Here is a 14,748-nt window from a genome sequence, read left to right as displayed (position 1 = left end):
TGTGTGTCAGAATCAATGGAGTCATGTGGCAGTAGTAAAAGTAAATATATGCTGAAGGGTTTGCAGAATGAGTTATTAAGAAATTTTTCTGCTCTTCACGGAGACAGGTGGATCTGAAGAACTTACATTACAGCTGCTCTGTGCCATGACACAGGAAAATTACTTTCTTCAAATGTGGCTGTTAAACTGTGAAAAGTGCGAAAAGACGTAGGGGCCTATGCAGCATTTCTCAGTTTAGTTGTCTCACAGACAAAGAGGAACCTGGACTATGTCACGGGTGGAGCAGGAGGATGTGATTCCAGAGCAGTTTAAATAGATCTGGGTCAGTGCTGACATAGTTCTCCTGCCTGTCCCTTGTGTTCACCTGGTCCTACACAGCAGTTTTAAGGACAAAATGTGTCAGAAACTGGCCCTTCCAAATACAGGACATATCTTTTCCAGTTTAGGCCTCTACAGGGGCCAGGCAAGGAAGACAAGAGACCAGCACTGCTGTAAGCATAATGTGGCTCTTCCTTGCATCTCATCTGCCTTGACTGCAGGTGGCCACTACCGGGCAGCCCTTCCTTCCTTCCCCTGCCCATCTCACCGTGCCCCTTGGGCTGGATCTGGCGGTTACACAGCTGCAGAGCGTGTCACATCACAGCTAGACCTTTTCTCTCCAGAAAGTCAGGCTGCCTCAAAGCAATAAAATGCCAACATGGGACCGTGTGATCCAGCTCATGGGAAGGGGGATCCCATGGCTTAGAGCAGGATGACAAGAGCGGGGAGATCGGTGTGCTTCCTTTGGATGTTGGCCAGCAGTTAGATGAGGGGAGGCTGACGTGCAGCTGCATCCTACAGCCTAACATAAATCTGGCTATACTGCCCTACAAAGGCCAGGAAAGACTGCTTTACATACTTTCTTTGTCAACTCTATAAACTCTGCAATTTTAATTTCCATTGTATGTTAAACAGCCCTTAATAAAATGCTGAAATTAACTACTGCTGTAGATAACCAGCTCCTTATAGACTGTGGATGAAAGGCCTCCTGGTCCTGGTGTTCATGGACTTGCTATAAGATTGCTGGTCAAATCATTAGCCAGTATCTTAGCTGGGATTAGGCCACTGTCTCCCAGAAACTGCTCAATGTTTATAAAATGCCTCCTGACAGCTGCCATGAAAATGGGGAAGACCCAAAGCAGGATTTCTTCTTGCTATGAGTAAGGGGAGTTCTTCCTCCAAGCTATATTATGACTGTGGGAAAGAAATACAATAAGAAAAAAAAGTCTTCAAACATTTTCTTACCATGGTCCCCATCCCCTGCTTTTGCAGATGTCAATGATAATGTTCCGTTCTTCCTGTCTTCTAACTACGAGGTGTCTGTGCCAGAAGGAGCTGATGTCGGCACATCCGTGGTTCAGGTGTTAGCTACGGACTTGGATTCTGGCCTGCATGGAGAGGTTTGACCTTACATCCAATTCTTTTCCTCCCAATAGGCAAGTTTTAGTATTGCAACTAGTAAGAGTGCACAGACAGCAGATGACAGCGTAATGAGCCACAAACACTTCTTGCAGCACTTGTCAAGTATTCGTCTAGCATATGCCTGATGTGCATAATATGGGATGCAGGCAGAGATGATGCTGTTCATGGTCTTGGGATCCTACATCGTAGCAACTTGTCCTGATCCAGCAACCATGACAAAGCACTGCTGCATGATTCTCAGGGTTGCTCCCATAACAAGGCAAGTGGAGGTCACTGCAGAATGTTTCCAAACTCTTGCCTCTTCAGCTCATTATTTAGTTGACCATCACGTGATTATGGTTGGTTAAATGCGGCTATTTAAATATGGTCAATTAAGTAACATTTCATTTCACCATCACTGGTTCAAATGGTTGGTCAAACCAACATTTGACCACCATTGTTATAATGACCCAACCAAAGCAGTGTTATGAAGGAAACTGCTCATTTTCTGTGCATTTTCCTGAGCCTTTTTCAAAAACCCTACTAGCTTTTCTGGGAGGGAACTCTGGCTAGTACAGATCTGCTGTTCTGTGATTGTCAGAAGTTCCAAAAGGAACTTCTGAAGAGCAGCCTGTGTGGTAGAACTGCCTGGCAGTGCTCTGGACATGACTTGGTGGTGGCAACGTTGGCAACGTTTTTTTCAGAGGAAGCCAAGCCTTTGTTACAGGGGCAAATGCGGGTAGCTTTCATCAGTGGAGGTTTTAATTTGTTCAGTCCTGCTGAACAGGACCCATACTCTCAGTTAAACCCACTTCTTTTGTGATCAGAAGCACAGTGGGTTGCTAGAATCTGGGGAGATGCCAGGGAAGATGCCATTCCATACATTCTCTGTCCTTTTGTTATTCATGATCTTTCTTAACTGCTCCTGCTGGCCACTGTTGGAGATTAGGGCTTGATGGGCCTTGATATCACTGGTACAGATGATCTTCTGTTTAAGAATTCTGGGTTTTTTTGTATCAAAATGGGCAAAAGAATTAGAAAAATTATGTCCAGATTAACTGTCTTTCCTCGGTGTTGCTACTTTGCAGGCAGACCTAGGGGACTACAGGGGAAGGGGGAAGTCACAGCACTTGGACATAGAAATGAAAGTGGAAAATGCAACCTCTCTTTACTATTTTATTTTTAGGTTCACTACTTAATATTGAAAGATGCTGGTGAGGATTACCAGTTCTTCACCATTGAGCCTGAGACAGGAATTATTTCCACCCATGCAACTTTTGACAGAGAGAAAAGAGCCTCTTACCTGATTGAAGTTCAGTCTCAGGACTCTTCAGAATCTGCTAGACCTGGTGTTCATGGGCAGCCCAACACAGGTAGAAGTAGTAAGGAATTATATATTGGGTAAAATGTATCAGAAATTGGGTTCCTTAACTTTTCAAGTCTTGGGGGTGGGGTGGCGGGGGTGTGGGGTGTATGTGAGCTGTCTGGAATACAACAAGAGGTACTCCACCTCTGCCATTTCTCGTCTATATGTTCCTCTTGAATCTCCTTCTTAGACACAGCCTATGTAAGGATTTTTGTCAGTGATGTGAATGACAATGCTCCAGCATTTCCTCGGTCAGTGTATGAGGTCAGCATAGATGAGGACAGGGATGTTGGAAGTCCTGTTGTGACAGCAACAGCAGATGATGAAGATGAGGGTGAGTAGACTCTGCATGGCTTTCTAAGTCCTCTTAGTATTACTGTGTGTTGTATGTAGGGCTACTTCCTTCATGGCAAGTAAATTTTCCGTATTCAGGAAGTGATTAAGCATTTCAAGCATTTGTAATAGTGAGGAGAAAAGTTCTGGGCACACAGGAGCATTTTCTTTCATTAGGTTCTCAGGTTTGCAGTGCAAAGGTTAAGCTAGCTGGCAATCTCTTTGGGGCAGAATGAAATCACCTGGAGTCACAACCCAGCTGTAACTTCACAAGAGGTAACATAAAAACTAACTCACTCCTGAGCATGTGTTTGCTTTGTGCTGACTCCTGTGCTTTCCAGGTCTCCCTGGGCATCAGTTTTACTTATTACTATTGCAAGAAAACCAAACCTGTGTGCTCTTTGGTGAGTTACTGGGTTGAATATACTTGTGGAAGAATCTGACAGACATTAGAATATGTGGGATGACATGGCCAGAAATGAAGGCAAGAATGAGGCAGGGAAAAAGGGAGAGCCAGACCTTCTTTTGGGGCTCACAATTACATCAGCTCTGATGGTGTGAAACTGCCCCTACAGTGTGGTGAGATCAGATGGGCTGAGCCAGTCCAACAGCATGCAACCATCACTCAGTTCCTGTCTTTGCTTTTACTGCGGCTTTTTTGCTCCTTTCATGAGTTGGTCCAGCTCAACTTGCTGGAGAAAAACAAACCAGTTTTAAAAAAGAAGGCAAGCTGGCTGTGCTGGTGACAGAGCCCAGATAAGCACCAGAGGAATGTGTTGCTGGGAGCAGGTGAGAGCTGACCATTCCTTCTGGTGGCAGTACTGTAATGCCTGTGCCTCTTAGTGCCCATGATGGAGAAGAGGCCATTCAAAACTGGCTGCTGCACTGGAGAGAATTTGGCAAAAGTGACTAGCAAGTGATGCTCAAACTCATGCTGCAAAGGCAGCCAAGCTCTTCCAAGCACTAATGTTGCACACAGCCTTTTCACTTTCTTGCCATCCGTGTTGTTCCAGTCTTTTAAAATCCACAGTTCACTCACTACTTAAAATGCTGAATTTTCTTTCTACTCCTAGCGGTTCACCTATTTAATTTGGGGAATTACTTTCTATCCTGAAATGGAATGTCATGTATTTTTCTCCTTTTCAAATAAGTAAACATGAAACACCAAACACTCTTTTGGTTTTTTGTTCCTAAACATTTTGCAGCAATCAAACAACTGCTGTTGAACAGGTGGAATGTTCTTCTGAGATGTATTCTTGCTCACAGAGGACATTTGTTATATTTTAGCACCATCCAGTGGTATATATAAAAAAAAGGTTAAGGAATATTGGCATTTGAAATGGGAGACTTGGGAAACATTGAGCAAAAATAGCTTCTAGTATTTTAATAGCATGTTACTTTTTTGTTATTGGCAAATGAATGTACAGTAAATTAGAGGCACACAACTCCTTCATTATCAATAAACAGGTGCTTGTCCGTGACTGCAGATTGTATTTGTAAATATGTGTAAATGCAGACCTAACCCCCAACCTACCATACACAAACCCTTCAAATTACATAGATGGGTCTTTCTGTTTGTGCCTATGCCTATGTTTTATCTCCCACACACACTGTAACAGTCTGGGTAAATAAGGCTTCTCTTGGGTACGTCAGCTGTGTACAGCTGGATGGAGCATTCACAGAGTGAACAGGCAGTGGTTGTTTGCTTTCTCTTGTAGGTGCAAATGCCAGACTAAGGTATCAGATCACATCAGGAAATGTGAAAGGAGTTTTTGACGTGGAACCTGAGGTTGGAACTGTCTTTATTGCTCAGCCTCTGGATTATGAACAAGAACAACGTTACGAGCTCCGGCTTGTAGCTTCTGATGGAAAATGGGAAAACCACACTCTTGTCGTCATCAATGTTGTCAATAAGAATGATGAAGCACCAGTCTTCACTCAGAATGAATACCAGGGCAGTGTCTTGGAGGAGCTCACAGATCTGCCTGTACTTGTTCTAAAGGTAAAGCAGTTTGCACAAAGCAGAGCAAAACCTGGCTTTTTGTTCAGCTGAATCCCATCCATTCACACAAATTTAAAAAGTTAATTTCTTTATTGTGGGTGAGCCTTGGTATTCAGATGTAACTAGTAACTTTCTGTAAAGAAGAGAATAAAGAAAGCCTGGCTGAATTTGCATGGTGGACTTGCTCCCCTGACCAGCATAAATAATGGTTGGAATCAACAATCTTAAGGGTCTTTTCCGAATGATTCTGTTTGTAAATGTTAAAAAATGTGATGGCTTTCCTTCACAAAGCAGAGTTAGCATATTTTGAGTAACTGTATAAGCATAGCGTGGTTGGCAGGTGTACTTCGTGCATTTAGGTCACAGACTCTTTGGCTACATTTATACTACCCAATAAACATTACCAGGGATTGTTATTTGACTCTGGAACTCAATCATCTTCATTGTTTTGTTGGTACAGCAGTACCTGGCATGAGGACTGCTCAGCTGGCCCAACTAGTGGTCTCCCAAGTGATCCCTGGATGCAAATCAGGAGCTGGGAGTTCTCTCTGGCCTGTGCTGATAATCAGCTTGGCTGTATGGCCACCTGTGTTCGCAGCCTTCCATTCACCTAGAGAGCAACAGCCCCCATGTGCTTTTGTATTCCAGCTCCAAAGAGTTTCACAAGAAACTTTTGCTCAGCACATCTGTTACTGCTTGCTCTTGGTTCCTCCTGCAGTTATTTCCTCTTCCCAAAATAAGTATATTTTGGAAATATACTTTGGGAAGTAGAATGTATTAGTCTGTCTAAATGTGATCTTTCCCTAGGCCATGCATGATGTTTATATTGAAAGAGTACCTGACCTGAATAGCTGAAACCAGTAGATGTTTGCTGTTAAAATGCATGCTATTTATTTAGCCTGTGCAATACCAACTGCCATCAACAGAACAGTGATTTCCCCTTTTCTTTTTACATAAACACTTACCTGCTGTGGCTTGTTCCAGGTTTCTGCAACAGACCCTGACCAAGCAGCTGATCAAAATGCCATTAACTATTCCCTGCATGGGCAGGGGGCCGGCAGCGAATTCAGCATCAATGAGAACACAGGTGAGATCAGTGCAAATAGAAGATTGGACCGTGAGAAGCGATCAATGTGGCGCTTTCTTGTTCTTGCAACAGATGAGAGTGGAGAGGGACTGACTGGCTTTGCAGATGTAATCATAGAAGTGAGGGATGTGAACGACAATGCACCCCTTTTCCTCTGTGTGTTGGATGGCTGTTTCATGGGCCATGTCCCTGAGGATTCTCCAGCAGACACTCCTGTCATGGAAATGACAGCAGTGGACCTCGATGACCCAAAGGCTGGTGTGAATGCCGTGCTAACGTACAGCATCATTCAGAATGTCCAAAATGAAATTAATCTGGATTTGTTCTCAATTGATTCAGTTAGTGGCACCATCTATACAGTGCTTGGGTCCCTTGATCGGGAGAAGGAAGACAAGTACCTAGTAGTGGTTGAGGCCAGAGATGGAGGAGGGCTCACTGGGACAGGCACCGCCACTATTTTGGTGACCGATGTAAATGATCATGCTCCAGTCTTCCTGCAAAGGATCTACACGGCATTTGTCTCTGAGAATGCAAGTATTAACACTGAGGTGGCAGTGGTGTCTGCTGTGGACAGAGATGAGGGAGAAAATGCCATGGTGACGTTCAGCATCCTTGATGGGGACAACGACCGCAAGTTCTCTATAGAGACAGATGAAGTTAACAACTGTGGGTTTATCAGGCTGCGAAAGCGGATTGACTTTGAGAAGCCTCATGAGAGGGTGTTCAATTTGACTGTGAAAGCAGAGGACACAGATTTCTTCAGCGTTGCTCACTGCGTGATCTATGTGGAGGACTCCAATGACCATGCTCCTGTCTTCTACCCCCAGTTCTATGAAGTGGCTGCACTGGGGGAAGATGCACCAGTTGGCACCAAAGTTGTTCAGGTTTCTGCTGTTGACTTGGATTCTGGCCTGAACGGAAGGTTCTCATTTCACCTACTAAACAAGTCTGACCCAGGTGGCCAGTTCTCTGTGGCTAATGATGGGTGGGTGACGGTTGCAGGAGTGCTGGATCATGAGACAGTGACACAGTACCAACTCATTGTCATTGCCACCGATATGGGGCAGCCTCCTCTGACGGGCAGTGCCACTGTTTCAGTGACTCTGCAGGACATAAATGACAATGGGCCAGAGTTTGAGGCTCATTATAACCCAGTGGTCTGGGAAAACACAGCTTCTCCACAGGCTGTCCAAATGAATGAGACCTCTACGTTGCTGTATGCTAAGGACCGAGACACTGCTGCTAATGGTGCACCTTTCTCCTTTCATCTTCTCAGTGATTTCCACAGTCTGTCTAACTTCAACTTGCAGGACTTCCACAACGGAAGTGCCTTGCTCACTGCGCTGCGTACCTTTGACAGGGAAGTGCACAAGGTGTTCTACCTGCCCATCCTGATCACGGACAGCGGGATCCCACCTATGAGCTCCACCAACACGCTGACTGTCAATATCGGGGACCAAAATGACCACCCGCATTCTGCTGGCTACATGGAATGTCTCATTTACAGCTATGATGGTAAATCACTCCTTCTTGCTTGCTTCCAAATGTGACAGTAAGGTCAAAGGAGGTCTCTGTCCTCTTCCATGTAAACTAAGATCTTAGTAGAGGTGCTACTGAAATTTACTTAAGCCCCACCAGAGAGCAGTAGGTGTGTGGGGCACAGGACTCTGGGCCACTCGGTTTGTGGAAGAAACTGAGCCTTGAAGAAAAAGCGTAGCTGGCTGCTGTTCTGTGCGTGTTTCTATCAAACTTGAATAATGGTCTCTTGTTTTCAGAAACAGTTTTCCAGTAGCATTAACGTTTCAGGGGGAAAAAATTAACAGAATTCATAACATTGCTGAGAAGTGACGAGTCTGAATTCTGAGGACCTTCTTCCTCCTCCTTAAACCTTTTTCCTCCTCCAGACTGAATTCAGTTTTAGTGAATACACTTAAGTTGAACTCATGGTAAACTGCCCGAGACATTCATATGAACCTTCAGCTAACAAATAATGTCATGGGGGAATTTTCTGTGAACTTTGGTTGCAGGCAGTACAAGAGAAGCCACCTTTCCCTTCCTGCTTTGGCAATTAGCTAGCAGTTCTCTAGTGATCCAGTGTCCCCACATAATAAGCCCAACAGCAAAATAAACCACACAGGTAAAAAGATTTTGGGATGCTTGCACCCAGGTAGGCTCAGGTCATTTCTTCTACTCTGCTGTGTATCCTGTGGTTCGACAGCACATTAAATAGATTGTCTATCATGGATGCAATAGAAACTGCTTCTGTGTAGATGCTGTTGACGTTTATTTGTGCTGAAATGTTGTTCTGCCCGTTGAGTGCTCACTCTCAAGTTCAGCTTTTTGTAATGTTGAAACCAAGTCTGGTTGCTATTTGCTGAGAAACTCTGCTTATAGCCTAAGTACCAGATCTTTTCTTTAAGCCTGAATTCCCTTTTAGTTGCCTCTTTAAAGGTTAAACTCATCTGTACTGTTAATTTCTGGGAGGAAATATTCAAGTCTTCGTATCTTCAGTTATTTAAAATGTTAAGGAGTCAGAATCGGAAAGCTACTATCACAGTCGTTTGTACATTCATATAAGATGGAAGTCAAACACCAGGGCATCCTGTATACTGTCTCCTGCAAAATATCCAATGAAAGTTGCCACAGTTGCCAGAGAGGTACAGTTTTCTCTTCTTTTTGCATGTAGTCCCTCAGTTGTCAGGGTTTGTGCTGTTCCCTTTCACAAGGTGAAGTCCCACATTTTTTCCTCTTCTTTGTTTCTTTGCTCAGTAGATCTATGAATCCAGATAACTGTGGACTTTTCCTTCAGAAATAGCTTTTGTAAAAAAAAAAATACTAATTTGTGAGCATTGCTGAGAGGATGCAAAACCAGCAGAACACATGCTTCTTTCCATCTGACCCCAAATTTTCACCACCTACTCAAAATAAGCCTAGTTCCTCTATTTTGGACATCCTCTCTATCTTGCTGTAATTATCTCCAAATTGCTATTATTTTTTGCCCTTTATAACCCAGTCAGCATTTTGGTTGTTTGTCCTGCCAAACCCCAATCCCTGTCTAAACCACTCTGTAAGCTTGTTGGATACTGCAGCCAAAATAGTGAAAATGAGGAAGTCTGAATATCTTTTACATCTTTCCTCAGAGGTGGCTTTTCTTTTTTCCTTCCCATTGCTTTTCATTGCAGCCACCTGTTGAATTGTATCTATGTAGCCATCCAGCAAACACCCAATAAGCAGAACACCACACAGTATTTGCAAACTGGTGCCCATCTTCTCTAGGGAGCTATCACAACTGTTTTGTAGAGGTTTTAGACTTAAGACAAACCAGTAAAACTTGAATGGCCAACCTGTTTGTGCATGTGTGAGAGGTCTGACTGTGCCACTTCTGTGCTATCCTGTTGTAGGTATCCTCCCCACGACTGTATTGGGCCAGGTCCTTGCCCCTGATGATGATGATTGGGATCGCAAAATCTACCAATTTGAAGGGAAAACATCAAGGTATTTGGAGGGAAAAATGGAAGTTGGGTGAAATGTATGGTAAACTTGCCCACACACAAGACCATAAAAAGTATTTAAACTGCCTTTTTTTGAGAACAAGCGAGCAAAAGCATTCTGCTAGATGCTTGTGCATAGCTCTCCAAAAGCCCTTCTGAGTGTGAGGCTGCATTAAATAATGCTGCATGCCAAACCAGTCTGCTTCCCATTGCCTGATGGGCTAGAACACCATTATAAAGTCCTGTTCACAGTTGTACCCATAGTCAGCATCAGTGAGCCACTACAGAAAAAGTACTCGCTAACTTCCATCCTTCATCCAAGCTCCTGGAGAGCTGGTGTTTCCATGTCACCACTTGTTGTAAGACCTTATTTGTATTGGATGTATTCACATCAAAGTGTCTGGATTGTGGCTGGTGTTGAGATGTACATGTGCCATTCAGAGGTTTTGACAGAGGTGTCACTCTCAATGTATGGCTATAGTAGCCTGAGTCTTCCTACACAGTTGATAAGGCATAAAAGCAGGAAGAAACCTTCTAATGGCGAGGAGTCATTATGAGCCAAGAGAAGGCAATGTAACAAAGTTCTGTTCTGCTGTGTCCCTTCATGAAGGAACACATCTGCTTTCTTTGCTAGCTTTCCCAAAATAAAGTGGGTCAGAAAAACTAGCAGTGATGGTAATTACTAATTAGCTTTTGAACTTCTCATAGCTTGTTCCTTGGCTTAACTCTTATTACAGGTACTTTATCCTTAACGATAACTCAGGTTTGCTGACTATTAAAGAAGGAACTCCACCAGGAACTTACAACATAAGAGTTAGAGTCATTGATGGAGTCTGGCCAGATGTTGTCTCAACTGTAAAGGTTATAGTGAAGGAAATCAGAGATGATGCCCTCCATAATGCTGGTTCTATGCGAATAACAGGTAAACAATGTGATGAAGTACTTTAGGATCATAATACTGAAATCTACCTTTTTAATGTTACTGCTGTGTTACTTAGAATTCTAATGCTCTTAGACATGGGATGAGAGTTAATAGTTTTTTAGATAAGGGTTTGAAAATGCACCTTTGTATGGTCCTTTGACACTGCATGTGAAGAAGCATCTGTGGAGAAAAAAGACAGCAAGAAATGCTCATTTGATGCAGAAGACAAAGGTGAAAGATTTCTACACCAGATTTTTAATGAAACATACATTTCAGAAAAAAACCTTCATTTGAACAAGTGTCTGCCTGAAATTCACCAAATCATTTCAGTCTTTGTGGAAAAAGTAAAATCTTCTTAAACAAGTTTCTGATTTAAAAGAATAATAATAAAAAACAAATTAGTAAGAGTCAAAAAGCTTCAGAACACAAACTGTAAGCAGAAGCCAGCATGGAACATTTCAGAGCCTAAAATGTAAAATATTCCTGAATTTATAATTGACTCTATTTTCTGCAACCTTAATATTTATTCTGTGGTGCTCCTCTCTTCTACTGCTACAACATTTGCAAGATATGTGTTTGTCAGGTTTTTAACTTCCATTACAGATATCACTCCTGAGGAGTTCATATCCCAAACCCCTGAAAAAGAGAGTAAATACTACCAGATGAAGAAGCTGATTTCAGAAATTGTATCAGTCCAACTGGAAAACGTTCACATTTTCAGTGTATTAAATAGCCCAAATCAAACCCGAGGGGTTGATATTTGGTTTGCAGTTTATGGTCCACCTTACTATAAAGCAGAAAAACTTAACGGCAATGTAGCAGCCTCCAGAGCATGGGTAAGTATATCCATACTACACATGAAACCACAGCATCTTCTTATTGTGTCTATTCAGATAATATCCATTACCTAGTGAATGCACATACTTAGAATGACCGAGGGAGTAATGTGTGAGAAAAATGAAAAGTTTTAATCAGTAAAGTCAAACAGACCTTTCGCACATATTAGAAATTTCAAATGTGAATGTTTGAAAAGCCAGCCTATAAATATATATTAAGCAACCCAAATACAATGAGCTTTTAGGAATGTGAACATGTTTTCCCTGTTGAAAAGACTAAAAATCTGTATAAAGGATGTGTTTGGCTGTTGCCTTTCTAGATGGTATCTTAATGTGTCAATTTTTAGTCCTCTACACAGAAATGTTCTGTAGCCGAAACTCACATACCACTCAGAAGTTCCAACTTTCTGAATTAAGAGGGCAAAGCAGTAAAATAACCACTCCCCAGTGGAAAACCAGGTTGGAAATGTGCATTGACAATTTAGTAACATTCCTGCCCCTCTTGCAAAAGAAGTATTGATAAGAGTTAAATGTCTGGGTCTGTTGGAAATGTGTCTGTTGGTACACAGAGGCTGAAATAAGGGTTAGGTTTAGAATCCGTGCCACAGTAGCAACCCACTCTCACCAGAAAAAGTATTGCTTCATTACCCCATGCCTGTCCACCCTTCCCAATATTCTTAAGACAGAGGTCCAAATTTAAAAACACAACTCAGGTGCTATGTAAATAATCCATCAGAACCATCAGTGATTAAAATTTATCCACTCAGCTTATGATGAAGATGATGCTATTTTTTGTCTTCCAAGTGCTTATCCATGCTATAATTGACTTAAACCAAGACTTTGGCCTTAACAGATGCCAGGCTGAACTGCCTTTGGCTGGGTAGGGTAGATGTTGGAAGGAAGTGGCACAGCAGCCAGTTTTGGAAATAAATAAGACTTGGGCTCTTCATTGCTGTCACTTGGGACTTTCCTTTCTGTTGACAAGTCAAATGAATGCCGCTAATTGTTCTCCACAGCTGGAAAACATCTTGAATATCAATATCACCCAGATTGGCATTGATGAATGTCTGACTGCAAACTGCACTCATAGCAGTGGATGCATCAGCAAGCATGAACAGAGCCATGTGCCAACAATAACCACAGCTGGAAATGTTTCACTGCTGTCTGTGACAGTCCTGAGTCATGCCCTGTGTGGCTGTGCAGCTCGGGAGAGCCCTCATCTCTCCTGCTCCTCATACCAGACAAACGCTTGTCTCAACGGTGGCACGTGCGTGGATACCGATTTGGGCTACAGGTTGGTAAAGACTCATCTGGTGTGCAAACAAAACACTTCTCGTTCAGTCTGTGAGGAGGGTGACGGGAAGCTTGAGGGGGCATCATTGCATGTCTTCTCACTGTGGCGGATCTGAGGTTTGTTATACTTCGTGCACATGCTTGCAAACAAACCTCTATTTTCAGGTTGGTACTTAGATTTGACATAGTCTCCAGGAAAACCTTGGGATGTTTGCAAGCTGCACCGGTTCCGTTAATGCTACCCCGCAAAATGCTCTTATTTTGTGCAGCCTACCTTAACGTTTTTTAATCACATCACTTAATAACCTCTTCCCCACGTTTCTTGCTTCATTTTTTCCCCAAAACAACAAGTCATAAATAAAATAGCATAAAGATGAAAAAAATGATGGGACTATACTAGCTGAGAATGAGCTTGGTCCCCCTCCAGAAGGCAAGCCTTAAGCATGTTTGCTTAAAAATGGTCATCCCAACATAGGAAAGTAGAAACAACTGGCCAGCCTCTCCTGAGCACCCTTGATAGGGGTGACAGGACTCATACTGAAGCTGCAGAAGCCCTGGTCGTGGTAAAGATCTGAGTCTGACATTGTTGCTCATGTGTAAGCAACCAGGGAAATTTTTCTGCCCAGAAACACTTGGTAGGCTCTGATACCTATCATTTGCTCAACTCTGACGGTTTTTTGCTTCTGCTCCATATTCAGTAGTTTTGTGAGTGATCTTTTTCTGCATCTGACCGCTGTCGTTCTGCTCTCAGTAGGGACTAGCAATCTATGGAAAGCAGAAACCAAGAAGTAGGAACCCAGCTGGTCCCCCTCCCTGTCCTCCTTGCCCCTTTGGTTTCCCCCTTACAGTTTTTGTTATTGTCATGCTGTGATTACTCTCCTACAGAATACCCAGAGTATTAAGGAAAGAACCCCAAGCATTTATTTTTCATAGTGCAAAGGAAATAAACCAGCAAGTAGCTTGCCAGAAGATGTCAAGATCTACGACTGTCACATCTCTTCTTACCTTTTCTGGGTGATATTACCTTCCTGGGGAGATTCTGATTAGACACAAGAGGATCATTTTTCACCATGAGAACAGCCAGCCATTGGAATAATCTCCCCAGGGAAGTGGTAGATTCCCCAACATCAGACACTTTTGAGATTCAGCTGGGCAGGGTGCTGGGCCATTTTGTCTAGACAGTGCTTTTGCCAGGAAAGGTTGGACAGGTGATCCCTGAGGTACCTTCCAACCTGGTATTCTATGATTCTGTGGTTCCTTTGCTTTCCCTATCAACATTATAAAATCTTTAAACAAGCTTTTAAGTAAGGCTAGTGAAAAGAAGGTTTCTTCTTTTTTTTTTTTTCTGAAGAGATTAGAGGTTTTCATGTGCTTTGTATATTAAAACAGCTCTGTCATTTATTCACAGAATAAAAGCTAAATTGTGTTTCTACAAACAAGTCAATAGGGAACATTTTTTGATGGGAGTTTTGCTAGGGCTTAACCTGTGCTATGGCCTAGGCAACATGAGCTCCTGTGTTTAAAGCAGGAGAGCCCTGCTGTGGGAAGAGCCCTTCATGACTTCTGCTTGGATGGTGAATTTTTGCTTTTATTTATTTAATAGATGCAAATGTTCTGCAAATTTCCATGGACCAGACTGCCAGCAGACAAAACACAGCTTCAGAGGCCATGGTTATGCCTGGTTCCCTCCTCTTAAGCCTTGCTTTGAGAGCCACATCTCCTTAGAGTTTATCACTGAAGTCACCGATGGCCTTCTGCTGTACCATGGACCAGTGGCGCGAGGGCAGCCTGGAGAACGGGAAGATTTCCTTGCTTTAGGTTAGCACCTTAAAAAGTATTTGTTCTTTGTGTTTGTGCAAAGGTGAGATTCTACTTACAGGTGATAGGGTTTTTCTTAATAAAAAGTTCAGAAAGTTACTTTTGGAGAATAAGGAGAATGCAGAAAAATTGGCCACCATGCCTAGTTTGTATCCTGTGT

At 42.8% G+C, this 14,748-nt stretch overlaps 1 protein-coding gene across 2 annotated transcripts in view; it reads left to right on the top strand.

The window, feature by feature from the left end:
* The window catches only part of LOC101921887 (neural-cadherin-like), a 60,184-nt gene that overhangs the window by 33,505 nt on the left and 11,931 nt on the right, over positions 1 to 14,748 (top strand). For both annotated transcript variants that reach the window (XM_055800535.1, XM_055800536.1), the window contains exons 14-23: positions 1,312 to 1,439; positions 2,627 to 2,813; positions 2,997 to 3,140; positions 4,858 to 5,141; positions 6,126 to 7,743; positions 9,630 to 9,723; positions 10,457 to 10,641; positions 11,245 to 11,477; positions 12,494 to 12,771; positions 14,374 to 14,588. In XM_055800535.1, the coding sequence (XP_055656510.1) occupies positions 1,312 to 1,439; positions 2,627 to 2,813; positions 2,997 to 3,140; positions 4,858 to 5,141; positions 6,126 to 7,743; positions 9,630 to 9,723; positions 10,457 to 10,641; positions 11,245 to 11,477; positions 12,494 to 12,771; positions 14,374 to 14,588 (3,366 nt within the window). The remainder of the gene's footprint in view (positions 1 to 1,311; positions 1,440 to 2,626; positions 2,814 to 2,996; positions 3,141 to 4,857; positions 5,142 to 6,125; positions 7,744 to 9,629; positions 9,724 to 10,456; positions 10,642 to 11,244; positions 11,478 to 12,493; positions 12,772 to 14,373; positions 14,589 to 14,748) is intronic.

Source organism: Falco peregrinus, chromosome 3 (assembly GCF_023634155.1).
Source record: "Falco peregrinus isolate bFalPer1 chromosome 3, bFalPer1.pri, whole genome shotgun sequence".
NCBI lineage: Eukaryota > Metazoa > Chordata > Aves > Falconiformes > Falconidae > Falco > Falco peregrinus.
The sequence above is the reverse complement of the archived record's forward strand: the minus strand, read 5'-3'. Positions and strand labels throughout refer to the sequence as shown.